This window comes from Mizuhopecten yessoensis, unplaced genomic scaffold (assembly GCF_002113885.1).
Source record: "Mizuhopecten yessoensis strain PY_sf001 unplaced genomic scaffold, ASM211388v2 scaffold716269, whole genome shotgun sequence".
In the NCBI taxonomy this organism is placed as follows: Eukaryota; Metazoa; Mollusca; class Bivalvia; order Pectinida; family Pectinidae; genus Mizuhopecten; species Mizuhopecten yessoensis.
In genome coordinates, this window is record NW_018480032.1 from 2,835 (window position 1) to 21,471 (window position 18,637).

The window sequence follows — 18,637 nt, forward strand, 5'->3', positions numbered from 1 at the left end:
CTTTAGACCTTAACTTCCCTACAACAAAGAAATCACCCATTTCTAGCCTGATTTGCCCACAACAGATGATCACCTATTTATGACAAAACATCTTTTGATTCAGACCTAACCTTTTGATAAACCATGTTATCCAATACAGCGCGACATATGAAACTCTCAAATAAATCCATTTCAGTTACTACAGCTGGTTACCATGGTTTCATGAATATCCAGGTTATGTGAAAAAATCTTATTGCCTATTTATATTCTTACTTTTGTGCATTATAATTGGATAATCAATATCATCTCCTTACCAATTAACCCTTGTATAGTAATTAGTATCCTCAATTCCAGCCCAGTTCACCAGTGGCTAGAGGGCCGAGAGTTCTGTGTCGTGTGAGTTAGTTAGTACACCAATCTACAAGACAGTGTGTTAGTAACCATATGTCAATGTGTAGGTATTAATGGGTATTCTACCATGTACGCCATGTAACAACACTTTTCATTGGTTAATCATGTACCATTGAACAATAACACATGTGTTTGTGAACAACGTTACATGTATTCGGAGGAGGATTCATCAGTTTGGTATGAATAATAAAGGCTAAGTTTGTTTTGAACACAAACAGGAATTTTGCGAGCTTTCAAAAATGTCTGTTTCCTTTGCCTAGCATAGAGCAAAGGGTGCAAATGACCGGTCTCTTGACTATAAGCTGCTGAAAACAACTCACTACGCCACAGTGTGCAGAATCAGTAAAGCCAGCTGCCAAAAATCATAGAGACATTTCACCCAATTGTGCTCTTATGCTGCAGTCAGGCAGTCAGGGTGACGGGTAACATGTTTACCCATTCCGCCCCTTTGTTGATGTTAAAATGGGGTCATAAAGATGACTCAGCTGGTGGCCCCCTTCGTTTCTGTTCATCAAATCACCTTCCAAACTTAGCCCATAACAAGACATGTATTGCATGCATTATTTTCTTTCAAACCATGACCCAGCTATGCTCTTCCAAAAGCCTCTGTTGTGTTGCAAACGAAAATCAGTGAGTGGTGTGTGTCAGTTCTAGGATGCATGTGTACTGCTGGTGTATCTAAACAGGTCCACATACACCCATGTTAAAATCACTGGACCGGATCATTGGCTGCAGCCTAATGTTGACATCCACCGTGTGTCGCTTGTTTGCAAACTGAAAACGACGCATTGCATGGCAAATGTGTACAAAAGAACACATTCTAATTTACATTTACAATTATATTTTCATGTGGTGCGAATAGATTTGATCAACATTCGCTTGTATATTATGTTGTGATATATCATTGGTGGTTAACAAATGTTGGAAAAAATATTAAGTCGATAAGGAAGAAGAGGCCTTGATTGATTATTTTTTTCATACAATTTTTTACCTCTGTTAAATATTCCACCAAAATATACTCAAATATGTTGATTATTTCTTAAATATCACCTGCCAAGTCATTCATGCAGGAGACAATGTAATATAATATAGCACTAAAACAGATCCCAATACAGGCAACAAAATATGTACTTATTTAGTCCATCTAGAGGCCACAAAATGTATTTTACAGAGCTACAATGTATACTGCTTGCCTTATGTCCAGCACTGCTTTAAAGAATCCTTTACACAACACAATAACAAACAAAAGAGATAGTAGAATATTATACCAGGGTTGCCTGTGGCTGCATATGACCTCCTTTGAGCCCAAGAAGCGGTAACTAGGACTTGTGTGTCATTAGTTGGCCTGGCACGAGTAACATCTCACGGACACCAGATTGGAGCATTAGTGACATGCCAGGGGTTTTGAATGATAATTAACAAAGCTAAATAAGGTTTTAACGTCATCGTAAGCTATAGAACTGAGAGGGATCTGTTTGGAACAGGATTCTATATTGTATCACCCAATTTTTATCAGAGATCTGTGCCGTTAACAAAACATGTACACTATTACAACAAGAGATCCCACTCAGTCAACAATCCATGTTCTTAAAAATTATTACAGATCTACAATATATAGCTTGGACAACAATGAAATAAACCATGTCCCGTGCTGCTTTAAAGAATCCTTTATGCAACAGAATAACAAACAAATGAGATAAAACACTGAAGATTTGTATTCAAGTTAGCAAAATATAGGGTTGTGTGCGGCTGCATTTGACCTCCTTTGAGCCTGAGGAGTGACCGCTAAGACTGGTGTTGCTGGAGTAACAAATCTCGGACACCAGACAGAAACAGCTGACTGGCCAGTGGCTATGGATTACCAGGCCGCATAGGACCTGACAGTCATACAGACTTGACAACCATAGGCTTCCAAACTGAGGGTGACCTAGCTGTTTTGAACAGGGTTTCTATCTTGTTTCTCCCTATTCTTATCAGGGGTCTGTGTCTTTAACATGATGGGGGAGGGTGACCTATTTTGGATCAGAATTACCAGTTTTACCTCATCCAGTGCCAAAACAGTTTCATGCCTCAGTCGACACCAGTTTAACTCATTCATCCCTAAAGACATATTTGGACTCTTCCAATTCAAAGGTTGGAATAGTTCATTATAAAGTTTCAGGGGTGAATGAGTTCAGCATAAACACATTGCATTCTCTTCTTTCAGTTAGCACATCATGACTTATTCAGGGGATATTATGAAACAATACAGCACCATGAAGCCATTTGCATATTGGTTACCATTAGTGTTGATGTATTGTGCAATTGGCCCAAAGTTTGTCACAACCGCTGCAGGCAACCAGGAGACGTAAAACAACAACGTGGGACGATCGCGATAACAATGAGTTGATAATTGTGACTTGACTGGACGCTTGAGAATATTTTAGGACATTGAGCTGCTTTTTCCTGTGTTGGAGCTAATGGAGGCAATTTGTTGGATAATAGACAGTATTTTTAAATTAAAGGTCAAAGTCATATGACTGATTGATTTGGTACATTAGTTCTCTAATGGTTCGCCATATCTATCTTTGGCTTTCAATTACATATGTTGCTATAATTCTTAAATTAAGTTTTTAAATCTCTAAGGTTAAAACAGTGCAATGGTTCCAGATCTTTGATGTTTGAAACTCATTCTTTATTTCCTAATTCAGAATAAAGTAAAAGCGTGTTATACTGTCAACAATTGTCCAGAGAAATTTTGTCGTTATATATAAGGGGTTTGGCAACAAAATGAAGGACATTTTTAAAGGATTTCATAAGAAAATGAGAAAAGAGGACATTGAACTAAGTTGGCAGTTAACGAGGTGGCAATCAAACGAGGGTCATTATATCGAGGTTTTACTGTAGTATAGGTACATGTCCATGTTGGCCAATTGTATCTTTCAGAAATTATACCATTCAAAGTTTGATAAAATTTCCAACTACAGCTGAAACTAGAACTGTAAGCCAAAAGCTAACATATACCCCACGCTCCTATATATACCAGAACTGTAAGCTGAAGGCTTACTAAGGCAAAGCATTACAAAGCGATTCATAGTCTCCAACCAGTAATGATTACTTTATTGACTGAGCTGTACACTTATTTAAGTATATAGGTGACTGACATACTTCCTGTACTCTCTCCTAATGCCAAAACATACTTGCAAACCAAATCTTGTGAGTCCGGATGAACGAGTTTTGCTGAAATCATCGTAGTTGTTAAGGAAGAGATGTCAGGACAATTTTTTTAACAAAGAGCTATATAACTTCTTGAAAAGGGTCAAAATGAAAAAAATACTACCCTAATGCACGACAACAGGGGGTAATTACCATATCTGTAAACTTTCATTGAAATCGGCACAGTAGTTTAGTAGGAAGACAAAGTTTTTCAAGAAAGGCCCATAACTCCTTTTAAAAGGGTCAGAATGAAAAAGTGCTACTTGGATGCACAACATCAGAGGGCAGTTACCATATCTGTAAACCTTCTTTGAAATTGGCCCAGTAGATTAGGAGAAGTTGTCAGGAAAAGGATTTTTCAACAAAGGACAATAACTCCATAAAAAAAAGAGTTGGAAAAAATAATTCCTGGATGTACAACATCAGGGGGTAGTTATCATATCTGAAAACTTCTGTTGTACTTGTCACATAGTCTTGGAGGAGTTGTCTGGAGAAGTGTTTTTCAACAAAGTGCCATTTCACCGTAAAAAAAAAGGTAAGAATGAAAAAAATAATATCGGGATGCTCAACATAAGGTGATAGTTATAATATCTGAAAAAATTGGCCCAGTAGTTTTGGAAAAGTTGTGCAAGCAAACATTTTTCAACAAAGGGCAATCACTCTGTAAAAAAGGTCAGAATGGAAAACTAATACCTGGATGCACAACTTCAGGTGGTAGTTATCATACCTGGAAAGTTTTGTTGAAATTGGTCCATTCAGAAGAAGTTGTCCGGACCAACTTTTTTAATGGACGGACGGAAAGCTTATTCCAGTATACCCCTCCCTTCATTATTGGGGTCATACAAATTCATTGAAGCAGAGATACTAAAATTCCCGAAATTTGTGTGACACTTCACTTTTTACTATTTGAAGATTTGGTGCAGATATATTTTTGGTTAATGCTGATGAACATTTGTATTACCCTTTATCACAGACTGAGACTAAAGGCATTAATTCATCAATCATACACATTTTCCATTGTGTGCAATTTTCTCCATTATTGTCTGTATGGCTATCCAAATGACAGACTAGTTTTTCACATACAGTTGATGCCTAACATTGATCATGTATCCCCCTTCTCCTGTCCAAGCCAACTGCTATTTATCCCTCCTACCATCCAAGAGGAGAAACAGAAAGCTTTACCTTGTAGCTGAGATACTGGACAAGAATGGTCTCCACCAGGCTGATTCCAGCAACTGTCACCTGGATAATCCACAGTTCACTGGACCTATTAACCCACAGAATCCTGTTCCTGAAGAGTCAACAAAGGGAAGTAATTATAAGTCAAGGGGCCACCATCAACTAATCAAAAATAATGCTAAAACAGTCTCATCATAGTATTAAACTTTACAAAATTTGCTGTAAGTCAGGGTTAGATTGAGTAACTCTTCAACAAAAGGATACACATATTATAATTTGATGACAGATGCAAATCACAAATCAATATTCAACTCCCCAAAGATTTCATTTTGATGAGTTAAAGAGCTGCAACCTACTGAGGTCAAACCTGAATAAAGAGACCATCTTTGAGAAATCCTAAAATTGGTCTTTCAACACAGATAGTCACTTAACACAGGTTCAGTTAACAGAGAAATCACTACAATGTGGACCTTAAAAGTGATCTCTAAACACAGGTAGTCTCTTAACGGAGGTGATCTCTTAACGCAGGTGATCTCTAAACTCTTTCTGTACCGTTGTCGTGTACACACGACAACAATATGTCATCCTGGTCCCCGTTGTCGTGTACAGACGACAAAATATTAGGCTGTCTCATCCCCGTTGTCGACAACAGACTTTGGTTCGACAACAGACTTTGGTGTAACTTGTCTTATGTTTAGCTGGTTATTGCACACGACAATCGCGTAATACAATCATTTGTGGCTAAAATCAGCACCCATCAGTTGAAAAGAAATCATTTTATAGGTGCAGAGTACACAATTTATATTTTGTGACCTGTTGTTTTCAAATCTGCCGCAAGATGTTTGTGTTTGGTGATTCAAAAATAAACAATATGGCGGCAACTTAATTCGATATGAAGTTGAACACTCGTAAATTCATCACCAAATATTTATTTAGACTTATGGAAGAAAACATGAATATGTTAATGAAGTCTTAATGAAATCTACTTGTAATTAGAGAAAAAAAAATAACGACTTCGTATTCGTAAACAATAATTAATCCCTATTAGGAACCGCCACTACAACGCTGTTTTGAAAACAAGGTTTCGTATAGTTTGTTGTCGAACAGATGTCGATTAAACAACAACATGAAACAATAACACTATTAAATTTGTTCACGGTTACCTGTTTAATTCTTGCAGCAATTACACCTCCTCTAAAAAGAACATTAATAATCTGCCATTTTGTTATTTGCGCGGGGGCGAATGTAGTAAGGACATCCGGTACGGAATCCGAACCGGATTTGCGGTACGCAAAGAGTTAATGGAGGCAATCTCTTAACGAAGGTGGTCTCTTAACACAGGTGGTCTCTTAATGGAGGTGATCCCTAAGCATAGGTGGTCTTTTAATGGAGGTGGTCCCTGAACACAGGTGGTCTTTTAATGGAGGTGATCTCTAAACACAGGTGGCCTTTTAATAGAGGTGATCTCTAAACACAGGTGGTCTCTTAATGGAGGTGGTCTCTAAACACAGGTGGTCTCTTAATGGAGGTGGTCTCTAAACACAGATGGTCTCTTAATGGAGGTGGTCTCTAAACACAGGTGGTCTCTTAATGGAGGTGGTTGCATGAGCAGGTTTGACTATACTTGATGATGATCAATTTCATTTGTTACACCTCAAGTGAATTTCTAGCAATTTGATTGGTTGGGAGAAAATTAATCAAAAATCTCTGTCACACTCCGAAAATACATTGGTTTTACAGGGTGCGGGTGACATTGCCATGAGACAGTGAAAAATATCACATGCGCAAAAAATGTGCGTTCACCGTTCATCTTCGATACGGGGCCCTAACAAGATGTCATTATCGAGGTTTGCTGCCGTTTCTGAGCTACAAAGACTTTTGGTGTAACAAAATAGATATGACATTCATTAGCAGGTGACAGTGAATATTGTCAACCCGAGAAAACCATTGTCACCCGAGGCGAAGCCAAGGGTGACAATGGGTTTTTGATTCACCTGCTAGTGAATGTCATATTTATATATTATCTCACTCGAAGGATGAAATGTCATAACAAATCCTAATAGAGGCGCTAGCAGATCTAGAGATCGTGAAATCACAGTAGATCACCCTGCTGATACTGTGGTAGAAATCAATGAAGATCATTGTAACTGATATATTTTATTACCTGATTTTTAACAGGCTTGAAGAGATACGTGTATTTTATGAGTTAAATATTGATCAATATAAATAATATAAAACTTCTCCTTCACTATGGAATTTATGAAGGTTTTCAGTACCCTGTATTCAAACTTCCTTATATCATTGACTTTATCCTTACACATCCTTATCCATGTCAATAGAACACAAACATGTAGGCAGACACTCTAAAAACAAGAGGCCTTATGGGCCTGTATTGCTTATCTGTTATCAATGCTATTGGCCAATACATCTTTCATCTGTGACTTTGAGAGAAGTTGAAGTTCAAATTTCTTAAAACAAATTTGATTGATTATGGAGCTAAAGAAGTTAAAGAATTTAAGGATAAATTTGATTGATTATGGAGCTAAAGAATGTCTGAGAAAGGATTATATATGCGAGTCCATCCATTTATATATGATATAGACAAAGATATGGCACCATAAATTAGTACAATGTACAAGCTAAATACCTGCAGAAATCATTTTCAGACTGCTCAGAATTAATTTACAAGCTGAATTTCTTACAGGATTCACCAAATATAAAACTCAATACAGGCACTCTCCATGAGGGGGAAACCCCTTCATTACCAATCTAAATACCTTACAACCCATAACATCAAAATACACAACAATGAAACGGAATGAAATCAACTGCTGAAGTAGTCATTAACATATAAATCGAACAGATGTCTATAAATAAATCAGCAAATTGTACGGCTCAGCAGAAGACAGACTAGCTCTAACAACCCCAATGTCAAATGTAAAGCCGTTCCATGGACTGTTGTACCAGATATGACAAGCTCTATCTGTATAGGGAGGTTATAAGTATGCAGTAAAAAGACTTTCTTAAAGTACAAATTTCTTTCTAAACAAATTACCAGTTGATATGAGGGTTTTCCTGGAAACGATCAGCATCAACCGGGGTCCAACAGTCGTCCGTATCCACGATTGTTCCATTGGGGAATTGTTGGCTGGAAATATAACATAGCCAATATCAATACAGATAATTATGAGCATGAAAAAAATCTTTATTCTTTACACTAGTACTGTAAATGCACATTTTTAGTTGTGTTTTAACATTTGCACTTTTCACACTTTACGTTTAACGATCGAAATTGACGAGTGTGCAACTCACAGTCGACGCATAATTGCGTACAAGTAAACATGAACATCTGATAAAGCAGCTGAACAGTAGTTCTCATCAACCGGGGCACTTAACAAACTCTCCGGGGAACTGTCAAATGTGGCATTAAAATATGTTTTCTATTCAATATATAATTTGGGTTGGGTGCGCTAATTCACGAGTGTATTAATCTGTTAAAATTTGATAATACACAACAAATTTAACACTAAAATAAGCATGTTTACAGTAAGTGAAACAGATACATATATTCCAATGCTTTCTATCATTTAATTATTCAAATTTCACAATACGATGCTGTAAGAAATTTCATTCACATTCGTAAAGGATACATGCACAGACATTACAACTCTCATTTTAATTTATAATAATCAATTAGTGTCCCAACACATCAGAATACATATGTGGCAGACATCACAATATACCAACAGTTCATGGCCTGTAGCTCAGGATTATTTGAGATAATGTTGTTTTTTGACCCCTTTGAACTGAAAAGTACATCAAGTACATAAATGATAATTTATTTGAGTTGACTTAATTTATAGCACTTCACCCTGAGGTAACTACTGGTCAAATATCATCACTTAATGCATGCTTTTTAATTATTTGGAAAAAGATTTTAAAAACATTTTAGTCATAATAGGCTATGTTAACCTTTGACCCCTGCCAGCCCTAAATATAAAGACTCTTGAAGAGTTGACCTTTGAACTTAATTTGACACATTAGAAAATTGCTGGTTTGCATATTATATTATTAAAGTTAATTATCATGGTTCTGTATATGTGCTGTGGCAGGAACATAAACCAGTTTATATCTGACCCCAGGATAACAATAACATCCCTGAATCATTTCCTGGTACAGACACAGGACAATGTCATAAATCACCACATGCACTGTTGCCATAGCCACAAAGTCGTCAGAATCACAATCTCAAATTACCATATCATTTACCCAGAGAACAATATACATTTTTTTTGTATTGGTGCCACTCCCCATACATCAATAAAGCTGCCACTCTGTACTACCTGTTGTTGCATGGAAAACTGTCTAGAATAGTGACTTCAGCATACCTGGTAACTAGTATTGGAAATTGGATATATATGATATGTACATCAATATTTCTAGCCTCAGAAACAAAGTTTTAATTAATATAAAGTCCTTCGTTATTGCATGTAAATATGTAGAGTCAAACATGTATTAATTCATTCACCCCTGAAATGTCATAATGAACTATTCCAACCTTTGAATTGGAAGAGTTCAAAAGTGTTTTCAGTGGTGAATGAGTTAATAGATTTAAGCCATCCTCAGGAAATCCAAAAAGTGGTCTCCTACGACGGGTGGTCTTTCATTACAGGTTCTTGAGAGATACTTACCGATGGTTTGAGCTCAAAAAATGCAGAGAAAAAATCAAAATGTTCTAAATTTTCAACAAAATCAGGTAGTTCTATAATATTTAATAGGATTTAATAGGATATTAGGATATCAATATAATTTGAAATACATTGTGGTAAACATAACATGTGTTGCAATATGTGCTTCACAGAAAACATGGCATGTGACAAATATTGCAAACCGACAAGGTCATTTACAAATCGTGTATATGAATGTGATAAACAGCAATTGGTTATGACAATTTGAGATACATGAAGCTTGTCAAATGTGTTTTGTGATTCTAATTGTGGCCCTGTCGTCCCTGAGGCTAGACTACAGGAGTGAGTCCCGACATGGGCAGGGTGTGTCACTTTCCTCAGCTGTGTTCCCAAAAGCGTTCATTAGGAAAACAGATTCTCATCACCATTTAGACATGGAAATTGCTGATAATGATCAAGACAGACTTTTTGCTAAAATCAATATGTATATGCCAGCATTGACGCCTAACAGCATTTATAGCATTTATAAAGGCTTCTGATCTTAATATAAACAACATGGTAATATATATACTTGATTCTACCCTGATATCTCTGACATACTTATTGAATTTTTTCAACCTGATTTCTATGAACTCTGTATATAAGTTGTTCTTTTTAGAGGGGGGGGGNCAGTGGTTAAGGGGTCTTGCATTCTGCTACCACTAGCCCTCTACCACCGGGTCGCAGTTCCAGGCTTACGTGGGGCTGTCGATCACCGTGAGGAACTGGTTCTTGGTTGGTGGTTTTTCTCCGGGAACTCCGACTTTCCTCCACCACCAAAATCTGGCACATCCTTAAATGACCATAGCTGTTGCTAGGATGTAAAACACAAACAAACCTGACCAAGTTCTTGTAGATCATTGAAGCTGTGTTAAGGATCCTCTTACAACTATCAGAAACTATATAACCATACATCGTTGGTATTTTTTTAAGGATGACTAGCTTTCATGAATCATTTTTGAAAAGAAAATCTTATCATGTAGATCTTTTATGAAAAAATAATACATACATGGATAACATACAGAAAAAAATCACCAATTAGTGTTAAAAGTGTGAAAACACTATAAGGCCAGACCAGGATTCAATCCCTGGACCCCTGATTTGTTTATATTACTGGCCGTCTTACTAACTAAACTACCTGGTCAAAGGTTGTTGTCTGGCCCAGTCAAGCTAAAATGCAAGTGGAACTCTCTAGTGTTTTGCTTGCAGAAGGACAGAGTCCCTTAAGTAGTTTCAAGAGTACATAAAGCCTTAATATAAACAGCTAAAGCTCAGACCTTCCAAAGACCAGTGCAACAAGTTTACATCCATTTACGTGGGTAATACAAGCAAATTAATTCCATACAGATGAAGTGATTGAACATATTTTCTAAATATGGTTTCTGGAAACACTTGATCGAGGAAAACGCTGTAAAAGGAAGCCATCGAAAATGTGTGGTATTTGAGGAAAGGTCACTAAATGTAAAGGGTAAGGCTTATATGGGAATTCTTGGCTATTAACACAAGTTTATAGCTATTGAAATGCCATTTCCCAAAGGACTTCTGATAAAACAGTGGGTTCCCTGGAATTAAAACACTGCCAAATCCATATCTATGATCATTACCATGACACAGCAACCAGGAAGGCAGATTAAAAATGAAAGGTCATGGAAATGTCCAAAAACAACAGAACGATGGCCGCCTCGTACAGTTACCATTACTGTTCTTATCTTTGGTGCTAAGATAGCTAGATCACTGTAGACCTTTAGATTTTTCATTTTCATTATGTAATAGGGAGTAGAAATGGAAAGACCGCAAGGTTGTACTACTGGAATCAAACCAGCGACCATAGACTTTTTAGTTTGGTTTGGTTTAATTTTGTTTAACGTCCTATTAACAACTAAGGTCGTTAAAGGATGTGCCTCCATGTGTGTAGTGTATGCGTGCTTGCGTGTGTGTATGCAGGACATGTGGTATGTTGGTGATCTTGCCTCCTTGTGATAGCGTGGATCTGATGCCGACTTTATAGTGCTATCTCACTGAAATACCATGTCGAATGCACACAGCACAGCATTCCACCCGGTCACATTATACTGACAACGGGTGAACCAGTTGTTGCCATTATCCTAAATGCTGAATGTTAATTAAGCTGGGAATAATAACTACCATTTTCAAGGACTTTGGTATGTCCTGGCCTGGGGACAGATTCCATTGCCTTCCTCACCTGGGTGAATGCTCAACATTAAGGCCAAAAGTGAGGTGTTGCCAAGCAAGGGGCTAGGAAATAAAAGGTAGTGAGAAGTAGAAAGAAAGATAAAGATCCCAAATAATGCAATGGGCGCAGCAGATTTATGTTGGTCGCTTTTATGTCCCCAAATAGAGGACACCAAAGCAAATACCCAATTATGCAGGGGTTCCCACATTAGTCACCTCCTAGGATACATGCAGTGGGTAACAGCAGGTGTATTCTTTTCCCAATCCCCCACCTGCAGAGGTGAGACTGTCTAATCAGACACTTAGCTAAATGGAAATTCTCCCTTACCAAAGCTGGTAGTTAAGGTGTCTTTAACATCATATACTAGCGGTCGGTTACAATTATAGATATTTATGTATGTGGAAAAGAAACTTTAGTTCATGTCAAAGGCAGAGAAAAGCAGAAGCTTACTGTGTCCTATTAAAACACAATGTCGCTGTCTTTCTACAAAGGCGTTTACAAGAACATTACTCTGTAGGGCATAAAGGTATCCAACCAAGTGGAGAGTTAGACAACAACAATGATTTCCATATATTACATCAAGGTAGAGAACTGATGCATTAAACTGCTTTCAGTTGACATTCATAGACAGTATGAATGCCAACCTGAAATTGTGAAAATTTAGCCTTAAGTACTTGCAGTTGGCATTCGTATTGACTATGAATGCCAAATGAAAGCTGTTAGATAAAAGTGCTTTGGGTATCATTTAAGGAATTTTATTTCAATCCCAAAGAAAAACTTAACTTTTTTAACAAAATTCAGCATTGAGCTCAAATGAAAAGTATTGTATTTTCTTGCTAAATGGATGAAACTAACTTTCAAGGGAGGGTCAGTTGATCCAACATTATAATTATGACATCCTAAAAATGATGACATCAGTTAAGGCATAAACTACCCTAAAAATGTAGATTGTACATTGTTAGGTTATAGATACTTACCAGTGAGACAGACCGTCCATGGAAACCTTTACTAAGTAGAGGGTAAACTACCCTAAAAATGTAGATTGTACATTGTTAGGTTATAGATACTTCCCAGTGAGACAGTCCGTCCATAGAAACCCTTTCTATGTAGAGGGCATATGTTAGGTTATAAATCCTCACCAGTGAGACAGACCGTCCATGGACACCCTTACGATGTAGAGGGCACATGTTAGGATATAGATTCTTACCAGAGAGACAGGCCGTCCATGGAAACCCTTACTATGTTGAGGGCAAATGTTAGGTTATAGATACTTACCAGAGAGACAGGCTGTCCATGGAAACCCTTACTATGCTGAGGGCACATGTTAGGTTATAGATGCTTACCAGAGAGACAGGCCGTCCATGGAAACCCTTACTATGTTGAAGGCACATACTAGGTTATAGATACTTACCAGTGAGGCAGACCGTTCATGGAAACCCTTACTATGTTGAGGGCAAATGTTAGGTTATAGATACTTACCAGCGAGACAGACTGTCCATGGAAACCCTTACTATGTGGAGGGCACATGTTAGGTTATAGATTCTTACCCGAGAGACAGGCTGTCCATAGAAACCCTTACTAAGAAGAGGGCACATGTTAGGTTATAGATCCTTACCAGAGAGACAGGCTGTCCATGGAAACCCTTACCATGTAGAGGGCACATGTTAGGTTATAGAAACTTACCAGTGAGGCAGACCGTTCATGGAAACCCTTACTATGTTGAGGGCAAATGTTAGGTTATAGATACTTACCAGTGGGACAGACTGTCCATGGAAACCCTTACTTTGTAGAGAGCACATGTTAGGTTATAGATACTCACCAGAGAGACAGACCGTCCATGGAAACCCTTACTATGTAGGGGGCACATGTTAGGTTATAGATTCTCACCAGTGAGACAGACCGTCCATGGAAACCTTTACTAAGTAGAGGGCACATGTTAGTTTATAGATACTTACCAGTGAGACAGGCCGTCCATAGAAACCCTTACTAAGTAGAGGGCACATGTTAGGTTATAGATTCTTACCCGAGAGACAGGCTGTCCATAGAAACCCTTACTGAGTAGAGGGCACATGTTAGGTTATAGAAACTTACCAGTGAGGCAGACCGTTCATGGAAACCCTTACTATGTTGAGGGCACATGTTAGGTTATAGATACTTACAAGTGAGACAGACCGTCCATAGAAACCCTTTCTATGTAGAGGGCATATGTTAGGTTATACATACTCACCAGTGAGACAGACCGTCCATGGAAACCTTTACTAAGTAGAGGGCACATGTTAGTTTATAGATACTTACCAGTGAGACAGCCCGTCCATGGAAACCCTTCCTATGTTGAGGGCACATGTTAGGTTATAGATGCTTACCAGAGAGACAGGCTGTCCCTGGAAACCCTTACTATGTAGAGGGCAAATGTTAGGTTATAGATACTCTCCAGTGAGACAGGCCGTCCATGGAAACCCTTACTATGTTGAAGGCACATGTTAGGTTATAGATACTTACCGGTGAGACAGACTGTCCATGGAAACCCTTACTTTGTAGAGAGCACATGTTAGGTTATAGATACTCACCAGTGAGACATGCCATGCTGTCCATGGAAATCCTTACTATGTTGAGGGCACATGCTAGGTTATAGATTATATACTCACCAGTGAGATATGCTGTCCATGGAAACCCTTACTATGGAGAGGGCACTATAATTATGACATCCTAAAAATGATGACATCAGATAAGGCATAAACTACCCTAAAAATGTAGATTGTACATTGTTAGGTTATAGATACTTACCAGTGAGATAGGCTGTCCATGGAAACCCTTACTATGCTGAGGGCACATGTTAGGTTATAGATGCTTACCAGAGAGACAGGCTGTCCATGGAAACCCTTAATATGTAGAGGGCACATATTAGATTATAGATACTTACCAGAGAGACAGACCGTCCATGGAAACCCTTACTATGTAGAGGGCAAATGTGAGGTTATAGGTACTCACCAGTGAGACAGGCTGTCCATGGAACCCCTTACTATGTAGAGGGCACATGTTAGTTTATAGATACTTACCAGTGAGACAGGCTGTCCATGGAACCCCTTACTATGTAGAGGGCACATGTAAGGTTATAGATTCTTACCAGAGATACAGGCTGTCCATAGAAACCCTTACTGAGTAGAGGGCACATGTTAGGTTATAGAAACTTACCAGTGAGGCAGACCGTTCATGGAAACCCTTACTATGTAGAGGTCACTATAATTATGACATCCTAAAAATGATGACATCAGATAAGGCATAAACTACCCTAAAAATGTACATTGTACATTGTTAGGTTATAGATACTTACCAGTGGGACAGACTGTCCATGGAAACCCTTACTATGGAGAGGGCACTATAATTATGACATCCTAAAAATGATGACATCAGATAAGGCATAAACTACCCTAAAAATGTAGTTTGTACATTGTTAGGTTATAGATACTTCCCAGTGAGACAGACCGTCCATGGAAACCCTTTCTATGTTGAGGGCACATGTTAGGTTATAGATAATCACCAGTGAGACAGACTGTCCATGGAACCCCTTACTATGTAGAGGGCACATGTTAAGTTATAGATTCTTACAAGTGAGACAGGCCTTCAATGGAAACCCTTACTATGTAGAGGTCACTATAATTATGACATCCTAAAAATGATGACATCAGATAAGGCATAAACTACCCTAAAAATGTAGTTTGTACATTGTTAGGTTATAGATACTTACCAGTGGGACAGACTGTCCATGGAAACCCTTACTAAGTAGAGGGCACATGTGAGGTTATAGATACTTACCAGTGAGATAGGCTGTCCATGGAAACCCTTACTATGTTGAAGGCACATACTAGGTTATAGATACTTACCAGTGAGACCTGCCATGCTGTCCATGGAAACCCTTACTATGCTGAGGGCACATGTTAGGTTATAGATACTTACCAGTGAGACAGACCGTCCATAGAAACCCTTTCTATGTAGAGGGCATATGTTAGGTTATAAATACTCACCAGTGAGACAGACCGTCCATGGAAACCCTTACGATGTAGAGGGCACATGTTAGCAGCTTGATCACAAGGTTGAATATTCGTATCCGTAAACCTGTTGAGGACAGAAATACACAAGTACATTACAGAGCGTCAAATACCAGGGTAAATTATTCAGTAGATTGAAGAAAGCCAATAAGTTTTCATGTGTTACAAGCTAAGCCTGATTGATGACTAACCATTAAAAGCCTCCTAATTGTTATGCTTATTTTACTTGTCAAGTCGCTCATTGCAGTGATTATCATTGCCCTTTCCCCCTCCGCATTTTTTCCTTTGGTACATGAGCCTTTTTGAAAAGATATTTTTCATCTATACACTGTAATGTAACACACTTTTAAAACTATTGCTTCACAAAATCAAACAAAGGATTTATTATACATGTTTATGGCCAATGTGCACCGCTGCATTGCCATTCAGTGCAAATTTAAAACACTGAGGATGTTCTGTTGCAAACTTTACGCATGTCAATTCAAACAGTCCTATTTTCTAGAAATACTGCATCCTTTATGTCGTAATTTGCTTTTTAGCATTCAACAATTTGTGAGCCATTGGCTGGCAGCCATTTGCATTCATGAGAAATGGCAAATGGACACACAGAATGTACTGCATGCTCTAAAGTACATTTGTTATCTAACACTAAAGTACAATTTTAATTGGACGCTTAAAGAAATCTGAACATCAAAACACACTAAAATGGATGTTTCTAAATGCCACGTAGAGATAGAGAACACTAATTCACCTCAAGCAAAACAAGCAAAGTGTTACATCACATCAATATTTCATAAAGACCTTTCTTACGGTTTGGATAATTTCTACAGAATCAGCATATTAATGGTAAGAATATAAATCAAATCAGTTTGAACATCAAGCCAGTATTTTTTTTTACGTTATGATAACCGTATCCTTCAGGAAATATCATCTTTTGTATATCTAAAGGTCAATTGCAAGATGCTTACAGAGTTTCTGTATTATAAATTTTAACAACTTTCTTGAAATGCCAGAGTAACCTAGCTATTGTAAGTATGACAGCTGTGAAATAGGAAGATTTGAAGACAGTGTGTTATATAATTAGAAATGGTAATCGTGAGAACAGAATTAAATAGATGTCAGATGAAAGTGAAAGAACTGAAGACAGAGTGTTGAGAACAAAGAGTTATTGTGAAACAAAATATGAATGGTGGTGTGGTTGATGAAAGGACAGGAAGCTAACTGGTCGGTCATCTAAAGAGGAATGGAGATCTGGTCAATTAGTGATAATTGAAGGTACAGGCTGGAGCCCTGGGAACCTCTATTGACCACCCGATGGCTGTCCATCTACAGTTGACCAATAGAAATGTTAGTTAACTAATTTGCATATAAGTCACTTCTTAGTTTTTAGTATAAGTGAGAGATCCAGAAAGATAGTGGGAGAAGGCAGACTGAGAGAGGGAGAAGGCAGACTGAGAGAGGGAGGAGGCAGACTGAGAGAGGGAGAAGGCAGACTGAGAGAGGGAGCAGGCAGACTGAGAGAGGGAGAAGGCAGACTGAGCGAGGGAGAAGGCAGACTGAAAGAGGGAGAAGGCAGACTGAGAGTGGGAGAAGGCAGACTGAAAGAGGGAGAAGGCAGACTGAGCGAGGGAGAAGGCAGACTGAAAGAGGGAGAAGGCAAACTGAGAGAAGGAGAAGGCAGACAGAGAGAGGGAGAAGGCAGAGTGAGAGAGGGAGAAGGCAGACTGAGAGAGGGAGCAGGCAGACTGAGAGAGGGAGAAGGCAGACTGAGCGAGGGAGAAGGCAGACTGAAAGAGGGAGAAGGCAAACTGAGAGAAGGAGAAGGCAGACAGAGAGAGGGAGAAGGCAGAGTGAGAGAGGGAGAAGGCAGACTGAAAGAGGGAGAGGCAGGCTGAAAGAGGGAGAAGGCAGACTGAGAGAGGGAGAAGGTAGACTGAAAGAGGGAGAAGGCAAACTGAGAGAGGGAGAAGGCAGACTGAGGGAGAAAGAAGGCAGACTGAGAGAGGGAGAAGGCAGACTGTGAGAGGGAGAAGGCAGACTGAGAGAGGGAGAAGGCAAACTGAGGTACAGAGAAGGCAGACTGAGAGAGGGATAAGGCAGACTGAGAGAGGGAGAAGGCAGACTGAGAGTGGGAGAAGGCAGACTGAAAGAGGGAGAAGGCAGACTGAAAGAGGGAGAAGGCAAACTGAGAGAGGGAGAAGGCAGACTGAGGGAGAAAGAAGGCAGACTGAGAGAGGGAGAAGGCAGACTGGGAGAGGGAGAAGGCAGACTGAAAGAGGGAGAAGGCAAACTGAGAGAAGGAGAAGGCAGACAGAGAGAGGGAGAAGGCAGACTGAAAGAGGGAGAGGCAGGCTGAAAGAGGGAGAAGGCAGACTGAGAGAGGGAGAAGGCATACTGAAAGAGGGAGAAGGCAGACTGAGGGAGGGAGAAGGCAGACTGAGAGAGGGAGAAGGCAGAATGAGAGAGGGAGAAGGCAGACTGAAAGAGGGAGAAGGCAGACTGAGAGAGGGAGAAGGCAGACTGAGGTACAGAGAAGGCAGACTGAGAGAGGGATCGAGAAGGCAGACTGAGAGAGGGAGAAGGCAGACTGAGAGAGGGAGAAGGCAAACTGAGGTACAGAGAAGGCAGACGGCAGAACAAAGTCAGAGTGGGAAGATGGAAAGAGAGCCAGATTAGATCAGGAATGAAAGTGAGCTAAGATAGAAGGTGCTAGCAATGGTATGCAGAAGTAGGAACTGGAAGTTGGCAACAAAAAATGAAAAAGAAATGAACTGGAAACAGACTTGAGTACTAATTCCCCAGACCGACATCGGTCACATAAGTGTACCATGATATTTGCCTATCGATATCCTTATCACTATTTCATTAGTTTTATATTTTTAGGAACAGATTTGATATGCTAATCA

At 39.0% G+C, this 18,637-nt stretch overlaps 1 protein-coding gene across 1 annotated transcript in view; it reads right to left on the bottom strand.

The window, feature by feature from the left end:
* Positions 1-4,738: 4,738 nt before the first annotated feature.
* The window catches only part of LOC110442471 (potassium channel subfamily T member 2-like), a gene marked incomplete at its 3' end in the record, with an annotated part of 63,356 nt that continues 49,457 nt past the window's right edge, over positions 4,739-18,637 (bottom strand). The window contains exons 3-5 of the mRNA XM_021486103.1: positions 15,708-15,798; positions 7,820-7,912; positions 4,739-4,876 (exon numbers count right to left, since the gene is read on the bottom strand). Coding sequence (XP_021341778.1) covers positions 4,739-4,876; positions 7,820-7,912; positions 15,708-15,798 — 322 coding nt within the window. The remainder of the gene's footprint in view (positions 4,877-7,819; positions 7,913-15,707; positions 15,799-18,637) is intronic.